Source organism: Pseudophryne corroboree, chromosome 8, assembly GCF_028390025.1.
Source record: "Pseudophryne corroboree isolate aPseCor3 chromosome 8, aPseCor3.hap2, whole genome shotgun sequence".
NCBI lineage: Eukaryota > Metazoa > Chordata > Amphibia > Anura > Myobatrachidae > Pseudophryne > Pseudophryne corroboree.
This window is the reverse complement of record NC_086451.1, coordinates 86,166,417-86,191,909: the sequence shown is the minus strand read 5'-3', so window position 1 is coordinate 86,191,909 and position 25,493 is coordinate 86,166,417. Positions and strand designations below refer to the sequence as shown.

The window sequence follows — 25,493 nt, the reverse complement described above, 5'->3', positions numbered from 1 at the left end:
TCCAGTGGCACCTTGGGGTCTCAACGTGGTGTTGAGTTTCTTAAAATCACATTGGTTTGAGCCGCTTAAAACCGTGGATCTAAAATATCTCACGTGGAAAGTTGTCATGTTATTGGCCTTGGCTTCGGCCAGGCGTGTGTCAGAATTGGCGGCTTTGTCGTGTAAAAGCCCTTATCTGATTTTCCATATGGATAGGGCGGAATTGAGGACTCGTCCCCAGTTTCTCCCTAAGGTGGTATCAGCTTTTCACTTGAACCAACCTATTGTAGTGCCTGCGGCTACTAGGGACTTGGAGGATTCCAAGTTACTGGACGTAGTCAGGGCCTTGAAAATTTATGTTTCCAGGACGGCTAGAGTCAGGAAAACTGACTCGCTATTTATCCTGTATGCACCCAACAAACTGGGTGCTCCTGCTTCTAAGCAGACTATTGCTCGCTGGATTTGTAGCACAATTCAGCTGGCGCATTCTGCGGCTGGACTGCCGCATCCTAAATCAGTAAAAGCCCATTCCACAAGGAAGGTGGGCTCATCTTGGGCGGCTGCCCGAGGGGTCTCGCTTTACAACTTTGCCGAGCTGCTACTTGGTCAGGGGCAAACACGTTTGCAAAATTCTACAAATTTGATACCCTGGCTGAGGAGGACCTTGAGTTCTCTCATTCGGTGCTGCAGAGTCATCCGCACTCTCCCGCCCATTTGGGAGCTTTGGTATAATCCCCATGGTCCTTTCGGAGTTCCCAGCATCCACTAGGACGTCAGAGAAAATAAGATTTTACTCACCGGTAAATCTATTTCTCGTAGTCCGTAGTGGATGCTGGGCGCCCATCCCAAGTGCGGATTGTCTGCAATACTTGTACATAGTTATTGTTAACTAAAGGGTTATTGTTGAGCCATCTGTTGAGAGGCTCAGTTGTTTTCATACTGTTAAACTGGGTATAGTATCACAAGTTATACGGTGTGATTGGTGTGGCTGGTATGAGTCTTACCCGGGATTCAAAATCCTTCCTTATTATGTCAGCTCGTCCGGGCACAGTGTCCTAACTGAGGCTTGGAGGAGGGTCATAGTGGGAGGAGCCAGTGCACACCAGGTGACCTAAAGCTTTCTTTAGTTGTGCCCAGTCTCCTGCGGAGCCGCTATTCCCCATGGTCCTTTCGGAGTTCCCAGCATCCACTACGGACTACGAGAAATAGATTTACCGGTGAGTAAAATCTTATTTTTTCTTGCTTAGAAATACCCCTCCCTTTCGAGCACCTGAATGATATCAATAAGCTAATTGAGCATCAACCAATATATATGTTTGTTGTGAGAGGCAGAGAGGTTCCTGCAATAGGAGGAGGTGCAGTCCCTGACATGCCACAGGGAGCATTATGGGGTTGCTCCAAGGTAGGTAGCTCTTAGCTTAGACATATTGTAGTAAGGAGCCATTATCATGTGGCTCCTTGCTGGTTAATCTTAGACCCAGATTGGGGTAATGGAGGTGTGAGGTGTGGTGCCTCTGGACTGGCTGAGCTGGATGGCCTTAGTGTGGCATACCTTTACATTCTATTAACACTTTTCACTTATTCATTTCTTAACACTATTTCTCTATTTTAATTGCATTTCATTTTTGTATCACTTTCTCTATAGCTTCGGCTTCCTAAATACTAATTTATTAACACTATATTTTTTCACTGGTATGCTACGCTGGGCTGTCTGGCTTATGCTGGTGTTTTGGGGTGCCACAACCTCCACCTAGATATAGCGCTAGGGACCCCACATATACAGAGACGCCTTGATGCGGCTTTGGGGCTTATTCACACATTTGCGCAAATATGTGTAACGAAGATCTCTGAATTCTGTTATCATGTGGAATTTATATCTGGTTACGGTTATCATTCAGGGTGCTGGGGGAAACAAATGCCTTTTTTTCTTGCTTAGAAATACCCCTCCCTTTCGAGCACCTGAATGATATCACTAAGGCCCTCATTCCGAGTTGTTCGCTCGCAAGGCGATTTTAGCAGAGTTGCTCACGCTAAGCCGCCGCCTACTGGGAGTGAATCTTAACATCTTAAAATTGCGACCGATGTATTCGCAATATTGCGATTACACACCTCGTAGCAGTTTCTGAGTAGCTCCAGACTTACTCGGCATCTGCGATCAGTTCAGTGCTTGTCGTTCCTGGTTTGACGTCACAAACACACCCAGCGTTCGCCCAGACACTCCTCCGTTCCTCCGGCCACTCCTGCGTTTTTTCCGGAAACGGTAGCGTTTTTTCCCACACGCCCATAAAACGGCCTGTTTCCGCCCAGAAACACCCATTTCCTGTCAATCACATTACGATCGCCTGAGCGAAGAAAAAGCCGTGAGTAAAAATCCTAACTTCATAGCAAATTTACTTGGCGCAGTCGCAGTGCGGACATTGCGCATGCGCACTAAGCGGAAAATCGCTGCGATGCGATGAAATTTGCCGAGCGAACAACTCGGAATGAGGGCCTAAGCTAATTGAGCATCAACCAATATATATGTTCCTACTTCAAGGACAAGATTGAGGAGATCTGAAATAAAATGGTATGCCAGTGACCTGCGCAAATCCCTAACTAAACCCTCTGCCACATTCTCTTCATTTGATCACAAAACGGAAGATGAAGTATCATTACTCTTCTCATCATCCTACAAATCATTAAACTCGGTCTCCTGTGCTCATCCCAACCTTAACTAAGGGGGTAATTCAGACCTGATCGTTGCTGTGCGTTTTCAGGTCCAAACTGCGCATGCACCGCAATGCGCAGGTGCGTCGCACGGGTACAAAGCAGATCGCCGCTCAGCGATGGGTTTGTGCGATGGATCTGTTTGCACGGGCGATCGCTAGGAGATTGACAGTAAGAAGGCGTTTGTGGGTGTCAACTGACCGTTTTCAAGGACCGTTGTCTGGAAAAACGCAGGCGTGTCCATGTGTTTGCAGGGAGGGTCCCTGACATCAATTCCGGTCCCGGACAGGCTGATGTGATCACAGCAACTAAGTCCTAAAATCTGTTTGTACAGCTCTGCTGCACATGCGTTCGCACACTTGCACAGTTAATATACACTGCCCCTGTAGGCGGTGACTATCTGATAGCAGCAGTGCAAAGATTGCTTGCTAGCGATCAGGTCTGAATTAGGCCTTAAGTCTGTAATCTTACTGTTCAAGCATGAGATGATTACTCCCATTCTGAAAAAAACAAAAACGGTGACCCTCTCTCAAACTACTGTCCCATTTCTCAGCTCCCATGCACCTCCAAGCTACTTGAGAGACTTGCTTACACTCGCCTTACACACTTTCTTAACTCACACAACTTCCTGGACCCACTTCAGTCAGGCTTTCATTCCCAACATTCCAGAGACAGCACTAACTAAAGTAGTGAATGATCTGGTCAAGTCTAAAGGCCATTACTCACTTCTTTTTCTTCAAGGTCTTTCTTCTACTTTTGACACTGTTGACCACTCTCTTCTCATACAAACACTACAATCCCCAGGACTCCAGGGGACAGCCCTTTCTTGGTTCTCATCCTATCTAATCGCGTTTTCAGTGTTAGGTCTCTCAAATGCACCTCCTCTTCACTACCTCTATCAGATGGAGTACCGCAAGGCTCAGTCTTAGGCCCATTGCTTTTCTTAATCTATACCACATCTTATCACTGACCTGGTTGGAGAGTGTTGTGGACTCGGGGATTCTTCCGGTGACCGGGAAGAGGAACCGCTACTGGATCGCAGTAGAGATGGCCGGATGTAGGTCTTCCTCATACAGGATTAAAACGGTAGGCAGGAGGCACGGAGGAATGCTTGAAGGTCTCCTAAAAGACAAGACTTGAAAAGGTGCTGAGGCACAGAGGTGCTGGAGGTACTGAGGTGCTGGAGGCACAGGTATTGAGGCACAGAGGTGCCGGTGGCACAGCGATGCTGAGTGCTGGAGGCACAGGTATTGAGGCACAGAGGTGCCGGTGGCACTGCGATGCTCAGTGCTGAGGCACAGAGGTGCTGGAGGCACAGGTATTGAGGCACGGAGGTGCCGGTGGCACAGCGGTGCTGAGTGCTGAGGCACAGAGGTGCTGGAGGCACTGAGGTGCTGGAGGCACTGAGGTGCTGGAGGCACAGGTATTGAGGCACATAAGTGCTTGGAGGCACGGAGGTGCTTGGAGGCACAGAAGTGCTTGGAGGCACGGAGGTGCTTGGAGGCACGGAGGTGCTTGGAGGCACGGAGATGCTTGGAGGCACGGAGATGCTTGGAGGCACGGAAGTGCTTGGAGGCACGGAGGTGCTTGGAGGAACAGAGGTGCTTGAAAGCACGGAGATGTTTGGAGGCACAGAGGTGCAGGCACGGTGGGAGCTCTGGAGATCTCAGCTTCTGAAGCAGAATTGAAGATACTCAGGCGCCAGAGCTCTGCCCGGCGTCTGAATTTAAACTTCCCGCCTCTCTCCGATTGGCGGAGAGCGCCAATGACGTCACCCGCCCGTCTGACCCCCAGGGACGCTAGGCGCACTCGCGACGCCCGTCCTCCGGACATCCGCCGGGACCAGCGCCAACAGAGCAGCAGGAGCCGGGGACCACTAGCGGGGACGGCCGCCAGGAAGCCCAGCGCACCCGGAGGGGTAAGCGCAGCGGCCGTGGCGGCATGACAGTACCCCCTCCTCTAGGAGTGGCCTCAGGACACTTTCCTGGTTTAGTTGGGTGTCTGGACTGAAAGATCCGAATTAGTCGGGGAGCGGTGACCTCAGAAGCCTTTATCCAACTTCTTTCTTCAGGTGCATAACCCTTCCATTCCACCAAATATTGTAAACACTTGTGATAGTAACGAGAGTCTAGAATAGATTTGATCTCGAAGTCTGTTCCTGTTTCAGTCTCCATTGAGGTGGGGCTAGAGGCCTTTGAATGGAAATGATTAAGGACGAGAGGACGAAGAAGAGAAACATGGAAGGCATTAGGTATACGTAGGTGAGGGCAAACCCAGCTTACAGACCACAGGATTCAGGACTTGTAGCACAGGGTAAGGACCGATGAATCTTGGAGCTAACTTCATGGTGGGCACCTTCAACCAGAGATTACGTGTGGACAGCCATACCCTGTCACCAACCTTATATTGAGGAGCGGCTCGCCGTTTCTTATCTGCGAAGAACTTGTACCGGACAGAAACCTTCTTAAGATTAGTATGAATCTTACTCCAAATTTGACCGAAGTGTTGTAAAGTGGATGTTACAGCTGGAACCTCTTCTATCGGAAGGCTTGGAAATTCTGGAACACGTGGATGGAACCCGTAGTTGACGAAGAATGGAGACTCCCCAGTGGAAGAATGAAACAAATGGTTATGGGCAAACTCCGCCCAAGGCAACAACTCCACCCAGTTGTCCTGTGAAGGGGAGAGATAAAGACGAAGGAAAGTCTCTAGATCTTGATTGACTCGTTCCGTTTGACCATTCATTTGGGGATGATAAGCAGATGAAAACTTAAGTTTAATCTGTAGAGTCGAACAGAGGGCTTTCCAAAACCTTGCGGTGATCTGTACCCCATGATCAGAGACTATTTCTTGTGGCAACCCATGCAACCGAAAATGTTCTTGGATGAACAGTAGAGCTAGTTTCGGAGCTGTCGGTAGACCAATCAAAGGAACGAAGTGTGCCATCTTCGAAAAACGGTCGGCGATTACCCAGACGGTGTTGCAACCCTTGGAACAGGGCAAGTCAGTGATGAAGTCCATGGAAATGTGAGTCCAGGGTCTCACAGGAATAGGCAAAGGACGAAGTAACCCAGCAGGAGGCAGGTGAGGAGATTTATGTTGTGTACACTGTGGACAAGAATTAACGTAATCCTGTACATCCTTCCTCATGGTTTTCCACCAGTAAGACCTTTGCAGAAACTTGTACATCTTCTGGGCACCGGGATGACCGGAAAACTTGGAGTTATGGACCCACTGTAATATTCTTGGCTGGAATCTAGCTGGTACGGACATTCTTCCAGGAGGAGGAGCTGGAGTAGTTAAAGCCGCGGAGACAGAAACTGAATTTAGAATTAAACTCCGCTCAAAAGATTCATCCTCGTCTGTGGAAACTTGTGAACGGGACAGCGCATCTGCTTTAATATTGAGAGTCCCGGCCCGGTACTTGATAGCAAAAGAAAATCGAGTAAAGAAAAGTGCCCATCTCGCTTGGCGAGGATTCAAGCATTGTGCGGATTTGATGTACAGCAAATTTTTGTGATCCGTGTAAATGGTAAACACATGTTTAGCCCCGTCCAAGAGGTACCTCCACTCTTCCAAGGCGGATTTAATTGCCAAAAGTTCCTGGTCTCCAATAGTGTAATTTCGTTCAGCCGGAGAGAATTTACGAGAGTGGAAGCCACACGGATGTAATTTCTTATCAGAGGAGTACTGAGAGAGAACGGCCCCAACCCCGACTGAAGATGCATCAACCTCTAGGAAGAAAGGTTCATCGAAATTGGGTTGTTGGAGAACTGGAGCGGAAATGAAAGCTAACTTCAAGTGGGAAAAGGCCTCAATGGCTTCGGGAGGCCACAAACCCGGATTAGAGCCCTTTCTTGTCAGGGCTGTAATGGGCGCGACAATGGTGGAGAAACCTCTAACGAATTTCCTATTGTAATTCACAAAGCCCAGGAACCTTTGTATTGCTTTCAAAGAGAGAGGCTGAGTCCAGTCACGAATGGCAGAAAGCTTTTCCGGATCCATGCGAAGCTCCGTCCCCGAGATGATATAACCGAGGAACGGAATTGATGTTACTTCAAAGGTACATTTGGAAAGCTTAGCATAGAGATGATTCTCTCGTAAACGGTGGAGCACCTCTTTGACTTGAGTCCTGTTTTCAACAAGATTCCTGGAGAAAATCAGTATGTCGTCCAAATATACCACAACACTCTGATATAACATGTCTCGGAAAATTTTGTTGACAAATCCCTGGAAGACAGCAGGAGCATTACTAAGACCGAACGGCATCACCAAGTATTCGTAATGCCCATACCGGGTATTGAAGGCCGTCTTCCATTCATCCCCTTCTCGGATGCGTATAAGATTATAAGCTCCCCTCAAGTCGAGTTTGGAGAAAACGCGGGCACCACGAACCCTATCAAATAACTCTGTGATTAGTGGCAAGGGGTATTTATTCTTGATAGTGATATCGTTTAAGCCGCGGTAGTCGATACATGGTCTCAACCCCCCCGTCCTTCTTCTTCACGAAAAAACCCCCCCGCTCCAGCAGGGGAGGAAGAGGGGCGAATAAATCCCTTGAGCAGATTGGACTTAATATATTCCGACATAGCTTGAGTCTCGGGAAGTGACAGGGGATATGTGCGACCACGAGGTGGCATCTTCCCTGGGACGAGGTCAATAGGGCAGTCCCAAGGCCTATGAGGTGGTAACAGATCAGCTGCTTGTTCCGAGAACACATCCTTGTACCCTTGATACGCCTCCGGAATATGCTCTTCATCCGTCTTGGAAGAGACACGGAGCGGACAAACAGGAGTGAGACAATTAGCGTGACAAAAGGAACTCCAGGACAGAATTTGTGAAGACCTCCAGTCAATGTGGGGATTATGAACTTTTAGCCAAGGCATTCCAAGGACCAGATCGTGGTGCATTTCCGGAATCACCAAGAGTTCCAGACTTTCTTGATGTAGAGCCCCGACCTGCAGCTTAACTGGCTCCGTGTGCCACATTATGAGACCCTTGGAAATTCTAGTCCCGTTGATAGCCGTCAACGAAATAGGCCGCTCGATAGGCCGTAACTTTAAACCCGTGCTTTGGACGCAGGAGGAAGAAATGAAGTTCCCCGCAGCCCCGGAATCCAACAGGGCTTCACAAGACTTGGAGGCAGAACCGGTGATTAGAGTTACAGGAAGCAAACAGTCCAAAATTGGAGAAGATTTTGTCATAACCCCCAGCTTGACTCCTCCGGAACAAGCTAGGCCTGCCCGTTTCCCGGACGGGATTTACAAAACTTGAGAAAGTGATCTGCGGCTCCACAGTAAAGGCAAAGTTTACCCTCACAACGACGCTGTCGTTCTTCCGGAGACAGTCGGGATCGGTTAATTTGCATGGGCTCGTCCGAGCTAGGCATAGCCACCGGTCTAGGAGTAGGATTCCGGAACCTGGAACGATCTGAGCGGCTACGTTCTTTTCCACGCTCCTGCATCCGAAGATCCACCTTGACGCAAAGGGAAATCAACTCTTCTAATGGATCCGGCAGATCCCTTGTAACCAGCTCATCTTTCAGCCGGTCGGAGAGACCGTTCCAGAAGCCAGCTCTCAGGGCATCATTATTCCAGCGTAATTCAGAGGCAATGGTCTGGAAATGAACCACGTACTGACCCATGGAACGGGAACCCTGACGAACACGGAGGAAGTCGGAAGCAGCAGTGGTCATCCTGCCGGGTTAGTCGAAGATTCTTCGAAAAGGACGTGATGAAGTTGCTGTAGTTGGAAACCACGGGATCAGATCGTTCCCACAACGGAGACACCCAATCCAACGCTGATCCCTCAAGCAGAGAAATTATATATGCTACCTTAGAGCGATCCGTAGGGAAGTTATGCGCGAGCAGCTCGAAGTGCACCTCGCACTGATTTAAAAACCCACGGCAATTCTTTGGGTTCCCATTGTAGCGGGAAGGAGTAGGAAGCTGAAGACGTGACCTGGTACCGGCCGGAGGTTGGACATTACTGGAAACAGCAACTGGAGCAGTTACGGAAGCTGGAGCCGGAATTGCTGAGGCTAAGGATGCTTGGATTTGATCCAATCGGCCGGACAGTTCCTGGAGATATTGCATCACCTGGCCCTGTGTCGCCTCTTGCGACTGAACTCGGGAAGCCAAACTTTGGATGGCGCTCGACTCTGTGTTCCGATTCCCCGGGTCCATGTGGCCTGAGTATACTATCACTGACCTGGTTGGAGAGTGTTGTGGACTCGGGGCTTCTTCCGGTGACCGGGAAGAGGAACCGCTACTGGGTCGCAGTAGAGATGGCCGGATGTAGGTCTTCCTCATACAGGATTAAAACGGTAGGCAGGAGGCACGGAGGAATGCTTGAAGGTCTCCTGAAAGACAAGACTTGTAAAGGTGCTGAGTGCTGAGGCACAGAGGTGCTGGAGGTACTAAGGTGCTGGAGGCACAGGTATTGAGGCACGGAGGTGCCGGTGGCACAGCGATGCTCAGTGCTGAGGCACAGAGGTGCTGGAGGCACAGGTATTGAGGCACGGAGGTGCCGGTGGCACAGCGATGCTGAGTGCTGAGGCACAGAGGTGCTGAAGGCACTGAGGTGCTGGAGGCACAGGTATTGAGGCACGGAAGTGCTTGGAGGCACGGAGGTGCTTGGAGGCACAGAGATGCTTGGAGGCACGGAAGTGCTTGGAGGCACGGAAGTGCTTGGAGACACGGAGGTGCTTGAAGGCAAGAAGGTGCTTGGAGGCACGGGGGTGCTTGGAGGCACGGAGATGCTTGGAGGCACGGAGGTGCTTGGAGGCACGGAGATGCTTGGAGGCACGCAAGTGCTTGGAGGCACGGAGGTGCTTGGAAGCACGGAGATGTTTGGAGGCACAGAGATGCAGGCACGGTGGGAGCTCTGGAGATCTCAGCTTCTGACGCAGAATTGAAGATACTCAGGAATTTAAACTTCCCGCCTCTCTCCGATTGGCGGAGAGCGCCAATGATGTCACCCGCCCGTCTGACCCCCGGGGACGACAGGCGCACTCGCGACGCCCATCCCCCGGACATTCGCCGGGACCAGCGCCAACAGAGCAGAAGGAGCCGGGGACCACCAGTGGGGACGGCCGCCAGGAAGCCCAGTTCACCCGGTGGGGTAAGCGCAGCGGCCGCGAAACTAATCAGTTTGAATTTCAGTATCAACTGTACGTGAATGATACTCAAATCTACTTATCCTCCCCAGATTTGTCAGCATCTATATCGGTCTGCCTCACTGAATGCCTTTCTGCAGTTTCATCTTGGGTGTCATCTCGCCACCTCAAACTTAATATTTCCAAAACAATGAATTATATTTCCACCGGCCAACAGTAGTTACCAACCTGATATCTCTATCACTTTTATTAACTAGTCAATCAACCCTACCCCACAAGCTCACTGCCTGTGTGTCATCCTTGACTCTGTCTCAAAATCATGTTAGATACATCTAAAAAAACATATCCAAAATACGACCATATCTTACACAAGACACTGCAAAAATGCTAATCCATGCTCTCATTGTCTCCCGCATTGATTATTGCAATAGTCTCCTTACTGGTCTTCTCAAAAACAGAGTCTCACCAGTACAATCCATTCTGAATGCAGCTGCGAGGCTAATCTTCCTCGCTAAACGTTCATCGTCTGCTGATCCATCAGTCCCACCACTGGTTACCTGTTTTCTACCATATTCAATCTAAAATACTTTTACTTACACACAAGGCTAATAACCATACTACACCAACATATCTCTTCGCTTATCCCAAAATATCTCCCAACTTGACCTCTCCGCTCAAGATCTACATCTCTCCTCCACACTCATTACTTGCTTCAGGCTGCACCCACTCTGTGGAATGCCCTCTCCAAACATTAATGCGTTCCCTTAAAAGCCACCTTCTCACACAACCTTCATAAGCTTTCCTACCTAAGTACATCCTCTCTGTACAGTCCACACATATCCTCACATTTTTTCTCTTTTCACATCCTCCTGACCCCTGTACAACATTTCTGTGCGACTATATCATACAGCCCACCAAGAACCTTTGCAATCTGTCAGGACCATTATGCAATAGATAGGCATATACACAAGGATAGGTGCTATTTCCCTATAGACTGTGAGTAGGGCCTTCCTACCTCTATGACTTTCTGTTATTACCCAGTTTTGTTCTAACACCTCTGTATCCAGTTATAAAGCGCAACAGAATATGCTACGCTATTTAAGAAACGGTTAATAAATAACAATTCGTGTTAATAACAGAACACAACTAAAGACAGGACAGTTCTTGTTCTAGATTCAGCAAGTGGGTCATTATATATTTATGGACACCCAGTCCATTGCTCACCTTCATAATTTTGATGAATTTAAGCAGCAACCTCTCCCGGTCCTGTGCCTTCTCCTGAAGCATGATGATAGATTGGACCCTGTCGTAGGACAGGTTTCAGAGTTAATACAAAATATCTGGGCTAGGTTTGTCATTGTGAATACAAGGTAGCGTCCTCTCCACAGGCTTTCCCCAGCTAACCCCCCAGCTATGCCCCCTCTCTCACCAGTAGGACATGTTGTTAAAGTGCTCTGTGAACTGTGTCAGATTTGGGCTCTTCTCCTCGTTTTGCTCTTTTGCCCACAGCAAAACCTCGGGGATCTGGGTTGGGAAATGGGAAGAATATTAATACAAGAGGCCAGGCTTTTACAGTGGACACAAGTCACTTACAGTGGAGGCAGCTAGGAGAATGCAGCCCGTTAATTCACTACAAACCAGCCAGTGTCATTTCTGAGGCAGACACACCTCATACCTCAGTAATATCACTAGATCATATTTGGTTAAACACATCAAATGGACTGCCTCCACAATCTGCAGGCGACGGGTTCAGTTTAATACAACAGAGTTGAAGCAGCTGCAGCCTGGAAATTAATAACTTCACACCCTCCTATCCGGCATCCTCACCTCAATCTTGTAGAAAAGTTCTGCATTCAGGAGAGTAAGTTGTTCGGCAATTTCATGGCTATGAAAGTCATGGAGAGTTCCTGGCCTGCAACAGGAATGTATACTTTAATTCCCTGAAACATCTAGTGAACAGCTAGACTCGAGAGTCAACGTTTTGTGCATGTTAGGCCAGGGATGCAGAAGGTCAGATGCTCAGTTGAACATAAACATCTTTATTGACTATGTGATGTACATGCAACAGAGATCTCTGAATTGGCTGCCACCATGTAGTTTTTGAACTTTGTTGCTGATGTCATCCTGTGTGCTGGGGGATACCTGTTTTTTGCTTCTCGTCTAAAATAACCCCTATCTTTCAGGCTCATGGATGACATTACTAATTGGATTGAGCAGTTACCAAATTTCTTTTTTCTTTTGACTGTTTGATCAGTAAGTGGAGATATTCATGAAACATCTTTGAGCGTCTTTATGGCTTGAAGTTTTGCCAAGCTTCAGAAGCCGCAGTTCATGTCCATTCAGGAGCAGTTTAATCAGAAGGTCGGCTGTATGGAAATGGAGCTGTAACTATAGCCAATGGCTAGTGGTATATAATATATATATATATATATATATATATAGATGTGTCCTAATATACCAGTGCTGCAGTCATGCCAAGCAGCCCCTCTCGGCACGCCATGTTCTGTGAGATCGTTAGCATCAGGCGTCTTTTGCGGAAAATGTGTTAGTCACAATGCAATGCGACTAGGATTCATCAGGAGATTATGCTGATTAATTTGGTGTATCTGTGAGTGACGGAGTCTCTGCATCTGTACATGAAGTGCTACAATGTAGCAGCCGCAGCCTTTTTCCAATACAAGTTCTGTTCAATATGCAGTCTCAGTCACACCACTGGCGGATCCAGCAGGGGGCGATAAGGGCGATCGCCCCCTGTAACACACAGCTCTGCCTTTCATGCGCCGTTGTTGTCATCACCAACAAAAAACTACAACTCCCTGCATGCCATGCAGTGCCTTTGGTCGCCATGTTGGTTGTGGTATTCCTAGAGATCGTTGATCAGACGGATTGAGCCTAGCGGCCAGACGCAACTAGTAAATGTCAGAGAATGTTGCTAAATGCCCTGGGGTCCAGAGTGCAGGGGAGAGCGGGAAGGTGAGTGCGGGTGTGGGGGAGCGGGAAGGTGAGTGCGGGGGAGTGGGAAGGTAAATGTGGTGGAGCAGGAAGGTGAGTGCAGGTTCGGGGGAGAGGGAAGATGAGCGCGGGTGTGGGGGAGCGGGAAGGTAAGTGTGTTGGAGTGGGAAGGTGAGTGAAAGTGTTCGGGAGCAGGATGGTGAATGAGGGGGAGTTGGAGTGAACCTGAGCTATGGGGCAGGGGGTCACTAGGATGCTCCCCTGGAGAATATGACTTTTACAATGGGCATTTTCAGCATTTCCCTCCTTTCTGCAATCATCCTTTATAAGACTGTTGAGGCCAGGGCACAAGGCACAATTTGCACCATAGGTTCTGGTTAGAATGTTATGTTCGGGATGTCGGGCATATTTAAGTTAACTGACCAAGATGCTTAAAATAACTACAAACATTTAGAAAGAAAAAAATCGAGTAAAATGCCACATGCATCTATCCCATTTTCTCCAATGTGTCTTATTCTCCTCCCTCCTCTCTCTCTCTCTCCTACTGTGGCATCTCTCTCCTTCCTTTACGCTTTCTCCAATATCTCTCTTCCAGTCTCTCAATCTGCCTCTCTCTTTCACCCATATCCTGTTCCTCTCACCAACATACTACCTCTTTATTGTCACTCTCATCACTTTCCAATACCCTCTGTCTGTCTCGCTCTGTCTATTTTCTCTTCCTCCTTTCCTATCCCTGTACTTTTCATGCAACAACGTCTATCCCTCTCTCTTGTATTGTCACTTCTGCCCTCCCTCACTGTCTCTCCTCTTCTCTCTCTCCTCGACTTTCTTATATTTCTTTATCAGCAGTTGAACCATCCAACCATCCATCATCCATGTCTCCATCTAGCTTGCCCACCATACTGCCCCTTGCTGTATAACCCCTGCTGTACCCCACTCATACAAATCATCTAGCCCTATCTCCCTCAACCCTCCATAAATGTATCTCCCTGTCCATGTAATTTTTTCCCTCTTGTTGCGCTGTAACAAAATATGGTAAACATGTAAAGCATAATGTATTCATGTGTTCTCACCCTATGTTTTTACCTATCTAGATCCTTTTATACCCGAATCACTTAAAACCAATTATAAAAATATTGGTAGCAACTTTCCCCATACACTCAGATTACAGCACATGGTATTGGTGACTTGAGTGCCGGATTCTTTGGATTCTATATATATATATGATAGGTGATTCACCTTACACTTTCACATGTGCAGAAATTCGGGTGACTGCATGTCATCTCAGGATGGCACACAGTTTCACTGTCAAGTTCCGAAACGTAAGCATTTTTGGAACTTGTTGAATTACTCATTTTCTACAGCTCCTAAAGTATTGGGACTGTGGAAATCATTGTGAAAGTTTGGTATCACGGAGATATGAGTGTTATCTCGATCATTATAGCTTTGATAAATAGGGCTGTCACTTGGAAATGAGAAAAGTGCATGGAAAAATTGTAAATATGGCGAAATTTAGTGATTGGGAGAAATGTGGGAGGAGTAATGAGCAGAGGGGGAGGAGTCAGTATTAATTCTTAAACCGCCCCCCCCCCTAAAAGAAAAGTCTAGATCTGCCCCTGAGTCACACACCATACACAATTGTAATATATCACATTAATCAGCACAATCTCCTGGTGCGTCCTAGTTGCATTGTGTTACGACGAAGATTAATTTTTCGGCAAAAAAAAAAAAAAATTTTACTCACCGGTAGATCTATTTCTCGTAGTCCGTAGTGGATGCTGGGAACTCCGTAAGGACCATGGGGAATAGCGGCTCCGCAGGAGACTGGGCACAACTAAAGAAAGCTTTAGGACTACCTGGTGTGCACTGGCTCCTCCCACTATGACCCACCTCCAGACCTCAGTTAGGATACTGTGCCCGGAAGAGCTGACACAATAAGGAAGGATTTTGAATCCCGGGTAAGACTCATACCAGCCACACCAATCACACCGTATAACTCGTGATATTATACCCAGTTAACAGTATGAACTATAACTGAGCCTCTCAACAGATGGCTCATAACAATAACCCTTTAATTAGGCAATAACTATATACAAGTATTGCAGACAATCCGTACTTGGGATGGGTGCCCAGCATCCACTACGGACTACGAGAAATAGATTTACCGGTGAGTAAAATCTTATTTTCTCTGACGTCCTAGTGGATGCTGGGAACTCCGTAAGGACCATGGGGATTATACCAAAGCTCCCAAACAGGCGGGAGAGTGCGGATGACTCTGCAGCACCGAATGAGAGAACTCAAGGTCCTCCTCAGCCAGGGTATCAAATTTGCAGAATTTAGCAAACGTGTTTGCCCCTGACCAAGTAGCAGCTCGGCAAAGTTGTAAAGCCGAGACCCCTCGGGCAGCCGCTCAAGAAGAGCCCACCTTCCTTGTGGAATGGGCTTTTACAGATTTAGGATGTGGCAGTCCAGCCGCAGAATGCGCCAGCTGAATTGTGCTACAAATCCAGCGAGCAATAGTCTGCTTAGAAGCAGGAGCACCCAGCTTGTTGGGTGCATACAGGATAAATAGCGAATCAGTTTTCCTGACTCTAGCCGTCCTGGAAACATAAATTTTCAGGGCCCTGACTACGTCCAGCAACTTGGAATCCTCCAAGTCCCTAGTAGCCGCAGGCACCACAATAGGTTGGTTCAAATGAAAAGCTGATACCACCTTAGGGAGAAACTGTGGACGAGTCCTCAATTCTGCCCTATCCATATGGAAAATCAGATAAGGGCTTTTACACGACAAAGCCGCCAATTCTGACACACGCTTGGCTGAAGCCAAGGCCAATAGCATGACCACCTTCCATGTGAGATATTTTAAATCCACGGTTTTAAGTGGTTCAAACCAATGTGATTTTAGAAAATCCAACACCACGTTGAGATCCCAAGGTGCCACTGGAGGCACAAAAGGGGGCTGAATATGCAGCACTCCCTTTACAAAAGTCTGAATTTCAGGCAGTGAAGCCAGTTCTTTCTGGAAAAAAATCGACAGAGCCGAAATCTGGACCTTTATGGAACCCAATTTTAGGCCCATAGTCAATCCTGACTGTAGGAAGTGCAGAAATTGACCCAGCTGAAATTCCTCTGTTGGGGCCCTCCTGGCCTCACACCACGCAACATATTTTCGCCAAATGCGGTGATAATGGTTTGCGGTTACTAATTTCCTAGCTTTAATCAGCGTAGGAATGACTTCCTCTGGAATGCCCTTTTCCTTTAGGATCCGGTGTTCAACCTCCATGCCGACAAACGCAGCCGCGGTAAGTCTTGGAACAGACAGGGCCCCTGTTGTAGCAGATCCTGTCTGAGCGGCAGAGGCCAAGGGTCCTCTGATAGCATTTCTTGAAGTTCTGGGTACCAAGCTCTTCTTGGCCAATCCGGAACCACGAGTATCGTTCTTACTGCTCGCCTTCGTATTATTCTCAGTACCTTTGGTATGAGAGGCAGAGGAGGGAACACATAAACCGACTGGTACACCCACGGTGTCACTAGAGCGTCCACAGCTATCGCCTGAGGGTCCCTTGACCTGGCGCAGTATCTTTGTAACTTTTTGTTGAGGCGAGACGCCATCATGTCCACCTGTGGCCTTTCCCAACGGTTTACCAGCATTTGGAAGACTTCTGGATGAAGTCCCCACTCTCCCGGGTGGAGGTCGTGCCTGCTGAGGAAGTCTGCTTCCCAGTTGTCCACTCCCGGAATGAACACTGCTGACAGTGCTATCACGTGATTTTCCGCCCATTGGAGAATCTTTGTGGCTTCTGCCATCGCCATCCTGCTTCTTGTGCCGCCCTGTCGATTTATATGGGCGACTGCCGTGATGTTGTCTGATTGAATCAGTACCGGCTGGTTTTGAAGCAGGGGTCTTGCATGACTTAGGGCATTGTAAATGGCCCTTAGTTCCAGAATATTTATGTGTAGGGAAATCTCCTGATTTGACCATAGGCCCTGGAAGTTTTTTCCCTGTGTGACTGCCCCCCAGCCTCGAAGGCTGGCATCCGTGGTCACCAGGACCCAGTCCTGTATGCCGAATCTGCGGCCCTTTTGAAGATGAGCACTCTGCAGCCACCACAGCAGAGACACCCTGGTCCTTGGAGACAGGGTTATCAACCGATGCATCTGAAGATGCGATCTGGACCACTTGTCCAACAGGTCCCACTGAAAAGTTCTTGCATGGAACCTGCCGAATGGAATTGCTTCGTAGGGAGCTACCATTTTTCCCAGGACTCGCGTGCAGTGATGCACCGAAACCTGTTTTGGTTTCAGGAGGCCTCTGACTAGAGATGACAGCTCCTTGGCTTTCTCCTCCGGGAGAAACACTTTTTTCTGGTCTGTGTCCAGAACCATCCCCAGGAACAGTAGACGTGTCGTAGGAACCAGCTGTGACTTTGGAATGTTCAGAATCCAACCGTGCTGTTGTAGCACTTCCCGAGATAGTGCTACCCCGACCAACAACTGCTCCTTGGACCTCGCCTTTATCAGGAGATCGTCCAAGTACGGGATAATTAAAACACCCTTTTTTCAAAGGAGTATCATCATTTCGGCCATTACCTTGGTAAATACCCTCGGTGCCGTGGACAGCCCAAACGGCAGCGTCTGGAATTGGTAATGACAATCCTGTACCACAAATCTGAGGGACTCCTGGTGAGGATGGTAAATGGGGACATGCAGGTAAGCATCCTTGATGTCCAGGGATACCATGTAATCCCCCTCGTCCAGGCTTGCAATAACCGCCCTGAGCGATTCCATCTTGAACTTGAATTTTTTTATATATGTGTTCAAGGATTTCAAATTTAAAATGGGTCTCACCGAACCGTCCGGTTTCGGTACCACAAACATTGTGGAATAGTAACCCCGTCCTTGTTAAAGTAGGGGCACCTTGACTATCACCTGCTGGGAATACAGCTTTTGTTCCTGGGAACTGGCTGTTTGTTGCAGCTTTTTCCCCCTACCTCTGCCTCTGGGCAGAAGGGACGCGCCTTTCCCCGCCTGCTTTTCTGGGGCCGAAAGGACTGTACCTGATAATACGGTGCTTTCTTAGGCTGTGAGGGGACATGGGGTAAAAATGCTGACTTCCCAGCTGTTGCTGTGGAAACCAGGTCTGAGAGACCATCCCCGAATAACTCCTCACCCTTATAAGGCAAAACTTCCATGTGCCTTTTAGAATCTGCATCCCCTGTCCACTGCCGAGTCCATAAGCCTCTCCTGGCAGAAATGGACATTGCACTTATTTTAGATGCCAGACGGCAAATATCCCTCTGTGCATCTCTCATGTATAAGACTGCGTCTTTTATATGCTCTATGGTTAGCAATATAGTGTCCCTGTCTAAGGTGTCAATATTTTCCGACAGGGAATCTGATCACGCAGCTGCAGCACTGCACATCCATGCTGAAGCAATAGCTGGTCTCAGTATAATGCCTGAGTGTGTATATACAGACTTCAGGATAGCCTCCTGCTTTCTATCAGCAGGCTCCTTTAGGGCGGCCGTATCCGGAAGACGGTAGTGCCACCTTCTTTGACAAGCGTGTGAGCGCTTTATCCACCCTAGGGGGTGTCTCCCAACGTGACCCATCCTCTGGCGGGAAAGGGTACGCCATTAGTAACCTTTTAGAAATTACCAATTTTTTATCGGGGGAAGCCAACGCTACTTCACACACTTCATTTAATTCTTCAGAAGGGGGAAAAACCACTGGTAGTTTTTTCTCCCCAAACATAATACCCTTTTTTGTGGTACCTGGGGTAATATCAGAAATGTGTAATACATTTTTCATTGCCTCAATCATGTAACGAGTGGCCCTATTGGACATTACATTAGTCTCTTCGTCGTCGACACTGGTATCAGTATCCGTGTCGACAGCTGTGTCTGCCATCTGAGGTAGCGGGCGTTTTAGAGCCCCTGATGGCCTTTGAGACGCCTGGGCAGGCACGAGCTGAGAAGCCGGCTGTCCCGCATTTGGCATGTCGTCAAATTTTTTAATGTAAGGAGTCGACACTTTCACGTAATTCCTTCCATAAGTCCATCCACTCAGGAGTCCGCCCCTCAGGGGGTGACATCACATTTATAGGCATCTGCTCCGCCTCCACATAAGTCTCCTCATCAAACATGTCGACACAGCCGTACCGACACACCGCACACACAGGTAATGCTCTGACAGAGGACAGGACCCCACAAAGCCCTTTGGAGAGACAGAGAGAGAGTATGCCAGCACACACCACAGCGCTATATAATACAGGGACTCACTGAATTATATCCCCTTATAGCTGCTATATATATATATATATATATATATATATAGAATGCAAAGCAGCGGCACTCAACAGACTGATGAAAAAGATGAAGCCTTTATTACGGTCCTACGCCGTTTCAGGGTGTTCCCCCGTCTTCAGGGACAAGCAAGACGGGGGAACACCCCGAAACGGCGTAGGACCGTTTCGGGGTGTTGCTTTGCATTCTACATTATGGATACCAAACATCCACAGAAGGCACCACAGCAAGTATTCATCCCCAGCAAGGAGTGCCGAGCCTGATTGCACTATATATATATATATATATATATATATATATATACTGTGCCTAAATTTAGTGCCCCACCTCTCTTTTTTACCCTTCTGTAGCTTTAGACTGCAGGGGAAAGTCAGGGAGCTTCCTTCCAGCGGAGCTGTGAGGGAGAAGTGGCGCCAGTGTGCTGAGGGAGGTAGCCCCGCCCCTTTTTCGGCGGACTTCTCCCGCGTTTGTATAACTCTGGCAGGGGTATTAATTTACACCTATATAGCCTCTGGTACTATATATGGTGTAGATTTTGCCAGCCAAGGTGTGTAATATTGCCCTCAGGGTGCCCCCCCCCCCCCCCGCGCCCTGCACCCATCAGTGACCGCAGTGTGAGGTGTACATGAGGAGCAATGGCGCACAGCTGCAGTGCTGTGTGCTACCTTGGTGAGGACTGAAGTCTTCTGCCGCCGATTTTCCTGACTATCTTCATGCTTCTGGCTCTGTAAGGGGGACGGCGGCGCGGCTCCGGGAACGAACACCAAGGTCGGGTCCTGCGGTCGATCTCTCTGGAGCTAATGGTGTCCAGTAGCCTAAGAAGCCCAAACTACCACCAGTTAGGTAGGTTCGCTTCTTCTCCCCTTAGTCCCTCGCTGCAGTGAGTCTGTTGCCAGCAGATCTCACTGTAAAATAAAAAAACTAAAATATACTTTGTTTCTAGGAGCTCAGGAGAGCCCCTAGTGTGCATCCAGCTCAGCCGGGCACAAGATTCTAACTGAGGTCTGGAGGAGGGTCATAGTGGGAGGAGCCAGTGCACACCAGGTAGTCCTAAAGCTTTCTTTAGTTGTGCCCAGTCTCCTGCGGAGCCGCTATTCCCCATGGTCCTTACAGAGTTCCCAGCATCCACTAGGACGTCAGAGAAAAAAAGATGCTCGATGATCACAGAGTTGCACGGATCCTGGTAGCTCACTAACGCCAGGCATCTTGCACTGTGTGGTGTACTGAGGCTAGATGTACGAGGACGCATTTGCATGGTGGAAGTATGGTCTAAAGAAGTAGGAGTTTCTTTAAGGGCACTTGAGGCTATCCATACCAGGGGATGGTGCCAGGAGGCCACACAGAGTAGGCCACTCAATGCAGATATTACCAGACACTATAAAGCTAATAAAAACTAGGACCCAAAGCCCTATATCCATATCCTATACAGGGCACTGGTAATAAAATGAGGGGGAGCAGGAGGACTGTATGGTAGAGGGTCAGGACATTAAATCCAGGGCTCAGCTTCTGTATCTTCCTACTGCGAGGAAGAAATATAGCATAAATACACCTCAAGTGCAAAACCGTTGCAAATAACATATGTAAATGCAAACTTTTCAGGTGCTTGCAAGAACTGTGTACAAAAGTTAGTTTTGTTTTTTTACTCTCTGACTTATGCTTCCTGCCAGTAACTCCGACGTAGATCCCCGCAGCCTTTATAACTGTAATGGGGTCATGTTACAGGTCCAACATTGCAACTCCTGTCATTATACACAAGCTTTTAAAAATATGTAAGTTAATAATCCTATGAATTAATTTTCACGTTTGGTTCAATTGCCCTTTAAATATAGGTCAGCTTGGTCCTCATGTCATCAGGATAGTGATTACAGTCATGCTGGAAGACCCCCATACCTTGCGGCCACCCCCCTGGCAGCGAGTGGTCTCATAGCAGAGTTGCAGTGACTCTGCATCCTCTTGTTATCCACTTTCTCCAGAATGTTCTTGCGCAGCATGTGAGCCAGGCTGAGCTCTCCTTTACACACCAGCCGGAATACTAGTTCCATCAGCAGCTTCAGGATTTCGTCTGTCAGTTCCACCAAGCTGGAGGGAGGGAAGGGGCAGAAAGTGGTATGAGTACAGTATGTCCAACACACTTACATGTAAGAGCTGCACACATGGTCCTATTAATGTATACAATAAGGGTAAATGGAAAACAATGGGAGCTATTTATGAATACAGAATGTACTGTCAGAGGATGGCTTTTGGGACCACTGGTTGCAGGTTTCATTTGCAAAGGAACAATTTATAGTCCGTTTGGATAGAGGTAGGTAAACAGCCTAAGCTTCATTATTTAGGTACTGAAGTCGGCACAAACTGTCCAGTTTGTACGGAGTCTCTGGGTTTTTTCACCATGTGAATGCAATGACTACCACCACCATGGAGGTAATGTTATCCACTACCTAAATACATCTTGTAAAACCCTAAATACTGGCACTTGCCATTTCTAAATACACAAATTACACTATCCTCAGTGTACAGACACAAAGGATGTGATAAATGAATGTGGGTTGAATGAGAGCAGTACATTTAAAGACATGATGATAACAAATAATGACCGAGTGGCGAAACGCGCAATAAGCAATGCCCTGCCTAGACTTTTATCACAGATCACAACGTGCAAAGGATGTGAGAAGAGGGCAACTATCTGTACAGAAACAATAGCTCACGGGGGCAGGATAAAGGATGTAACGCACGCAAATATAGTAAGTTATACATCCGGAGGAGCGCAACACAACACTGATCTAAATGTATGACACATGGCACTACGCAATTCACACTTACATAGGTGACTGCTCTTACTTACCATAACTCATCCACCACTCGCACCAGCACAAAGAAGGTGTTTTTGCTCACACGCTGCTTGAACGTGTCCTGGAAGTGACAGAATCTCTCATATGTTGACAAGGGTTAAAGAAAATTGTGTGTGTTACCATGACTAATTTAGACACGCATTTCTCCATAGATGCCAAATATATATGGCTTTTGAAGGTGTAAGGATCATCGATTAGGTGAATGGGTTTTCTTTTCTCTCAATGTAAAAAAGTATTTCTACAGATGTGGTGAGGTGATTACAGTAGTAAACAACAGGGGGCAGCACCAGCCCAGCAAACCTACGTACACAGTAAGAGCTCAGCAGGGATTTTCTGTCTTTGTATGAATCATCTTGTGCATGGGCCATCTCAGATTGCTTGTTTTCTACATGACCTCCTAGACAATGCGCCACGTATTATTAGCAGATAAAATATTTAGGTTTTCGTTACTCTGCCATACAAATGCATTGAATACAGAGCAGAGGAAAGTTTTGTTGTATCCCCAAACATGTAAAATATCCAATGTATAGGACAGTAAAATAACTACAGTATTATCGGCACTGTGGGGGAGATGAATCAAGCCTTGGAGAGACAAAGTGAAGTTGCACAGAGTATCCAGTCAGCTTCTATGAGAGACGCTGATTGGTCGCTTCTGGCAACTACTCCCTTTAGCTCTCTCCAAGGCTTGATTCATCTCCCCTTCTGGCTGAAAGTGATCAGCAATCCCTAATCATCACCCTACTGGCTGTATGTAAGGTTGAGCATGTTCCCAGCTGTCCTAGCCCTGTGTATACCTGCCGTAAGACAATGGCCTATACTCAGTAACCACCATAAAGCTGAGCCCCACCCTCTGATCTGCAGACTCGGCAAAGGATATCTATACTGTAGCTTCTGAATCAGCTCCTCTGGTGAGATGAAGGTCCGATAGGTGGTCAGAAAGGCCTCACAATATAGAACCAAATCTGTAAATCAGAACAGAAAGTCATTATAAGTAGGCTGTATAGGCCAGAGTACAAAAGTAAAAAAGCTTAAACACAAACATTTCCAACTCTACATGTAAACACATCAAAGCACCATGAAGACCTATAGTCACTGAAAGGCAGACAGATCAGTACAAGAGATTATCTTCTTGCCTTTACTGAGGAGAACAGATATCCAGATCAACATTGTGGCCCAAGCACAGGGCAATCAAGATACTGTCACAGTGCTTTACTCCGGCACTTTATATCTTACATCTTTACATTTTGAACTTTTAAATATATTATATAATTGTGTGGTTAGAACAGTAAATAGGATAGCGCTGACACACACCCCTTGGTGCCATCCTTTACTCTGGCTCTGTCCTTCTCGCAGACCTGATGCCTCCACCCATGATATATACTAGTACCTCGCAACCTTATCCATTCCATCAGCTACCATCTTATGCATGCTGCCTTCCCCAGCACACAACTCCCAGCACTGGGAACACATTCTCACGGATCAAATTCAAACTACTCATCATGGCCCATAAAGTGGCAAAAATAATTTCATACAATCTACTCTCCTCTCACACCCTCCTAAATCTGGTCTGTTAACCATTCCCACCTAAAAGATCTCCCGCTACCCATCAGGCTTCTCTTCCCAGCCTTCAAATCCTTAAACACAATCTAAATAACCCACCTCCAAAAGCCTTTTCCATGTACCCACCAATACAACTCTAGTACACACTGGCTCCTGTCCCGATCTCCTCTCAGACTCACTTCTCCTGTCTCCTCCTAGATCCAAGCGCTCTCCCTAACCTTCGCTTTCACATCTAGCATTTACTGTCGCTACCTTGTATGTTCCTCTTCTAGGTACGTACGTTGCAGTGGAGCACTGTTATGCCTTTGATAAACATAAGAAAGCACTTCATGTATGTCCGCCCGCAGCTGACAGAAACCATCAGGTCATACATTATGCCCCCACAAGATGAGCCTGGGGTCAGTCCTCATCCAAAATTAATTCAGTAACAGCCTCTCGCCTAACCAGATATTTGAGTGGAATGGTGACAGAAGGCATGAGAAGAATTTGCCAACTAGATCTAGAGTATAGCAGAAAATGACACATCACTAAGAGGATGCACAGCATGCTTGTAACAGTGTATGTATGGATAGAGCACACCAGTGCAAGAGATGGTCTTCCGTCTTTACCTCGAGTGACTTCTGCACGGTAGGTGTCTATATACCGGTGCCCGTCATCCCGGCAGTCAGAATCCCGAATGCGGGTTGTAGAGTGCCAGAATGCCGACAGTGCGGCATGCGCAAAAAAGCCCCTTGTGGGCTCGCTGCCTCCGGTGACGTGCTACGCACACCATGCTGTTTATTCTCCCTCCAGGGGTGACGTGGACACACCAAGAGGAGGAATAGGTGTCGGTATCCCGGCGCCGGTATGCTGAGCGCTGGGATATTGAATACATCTCCTTCTGCCAATGGTAGTTAAAAGTAACAAGTTTTGTTGTGGATATAGCTGGATAATGGAGTAGGTTTCTAGCTGTTAGAGAGAACAGCCCCATAAATGGCCATAGAGATTAACGATCCCATTTTAAAGTTCTGCTGGCAACTCTGCACATAAACTGGGCCCATATATTTCACATTGCATTTTACAAACAGTAAAGTGCTTCAGACCTACGCTCGTCTACAGATCTTTCCAGTCTGATCACCGGTACAAGCAAAACAACAGTGTGTCCGAAGCATGTGTCTGCTTACATAGGACACTGGACACTACAATTACTACAGCTTGTCATCAGCAGTCACATATTAACAAAGGACAATATTTACAGCAGAGCAAAGTCTGCCGCTAGCTGCCCCCTGCATCATCTCCAGGAGGATAGAGCTGGCAAAAGGTCATGCCACTGGCACCCACCCTGTTGGTACAGATGGTAACAGGCTATATAGCACATAATGGTGCATTAATGCTTTTATGTTCCTGTGGTAATTAACAAGACAATTATAGCCCTTTAATACATCATCTACAGCGGCTATAAAAGTATTTTTACATCATGGAATCAAAACAGATTGAATCAGAATTGTAACAAAGTATTCTGTGATGTCAAATGTAATGAACTGTAAGTACTTTTATTTTTTTAATATATATATTTTTTTTCCCCCCAGTCATGCTTTGAATATACTGGTCACCAGAGGCGTAACTAGGGGTTTTGGAGCCCAGGGCAAGATATAAAATGGTGCCCCCCCCCCCAAAAAAAAAAGCACACAAAAAGAAGCATGCCAGGTACATTGCCCCACAGTGCCAGATACAATGCCCCACAGTGCCAGATACAATGCCCCACAGTGCCAGTTACATTGCCCCACAGTGCCAGTTACATTGCCCCACAGTGCCAGATACAATGCCCCACAGTGCCAGATACAATGCCCCACAGTGCCGAAAAAATGGGCGTGGTCACACCCCAGAAGGGGTGTGGCCACGCTCCAGAAGGGGTGTGGCCACTGAAAATGGCCCACAGTGCCAGTTACATTGCCCCACAGTGCCAGATACAATGCCCCACAGTGCCGGATACATGCCCCACAGTGCCAGTTACAGTGCCCCACAGTGCCAGTTACATTGCCCCAC

General features: G+C 47.6%; 1 protein-coding gene across 1 annotated transcript in view; it reads right to left on the bottom strand.

Moving 5' to 3' along the window:
- LOC134949759 (rap guanine nucleotide exchange factor 1-like) overlaps window positions 1-23,586 on the bottom strand; it is a 43,770-nt gene extending 20,184 nt beyond the window's left edge. Inside the window, exons 1-7 of the mRNA XM_063938502.1 lie at window positions 23,568-23,586; window positions 22,786-22,870; window positions 21,902-21,994; window positions 20,950-21,138; window positions 11,630-11,714; window positions 11,232-11,326; window positions 11,027-11,105 (exon numbers count right to left, since the gene is read on the bottom strand). Coding sequence (XP_063794572.1) covers window positions 11,027-11,105; window positions 11,232-11,326; window positions 11,630-11,714; window positions 20,950-21,138; window positions 21,902-21,994; window positions 22,786-22,870; window positions 23,568-23,586 — 645 coding nt within the window. The remainder of the gene's footprint in view (window positions 1-11,026; window positions 11,106-11,231; window positions 11,327-11,629; window positions 11,715-20,949; window positions 21,139-21,901; window positions 21,995-22,785; window positions 22,871-23,567) is intronic.
- Window positions 23,587-25,493: the final 1,907 nt, after the last annotated feature.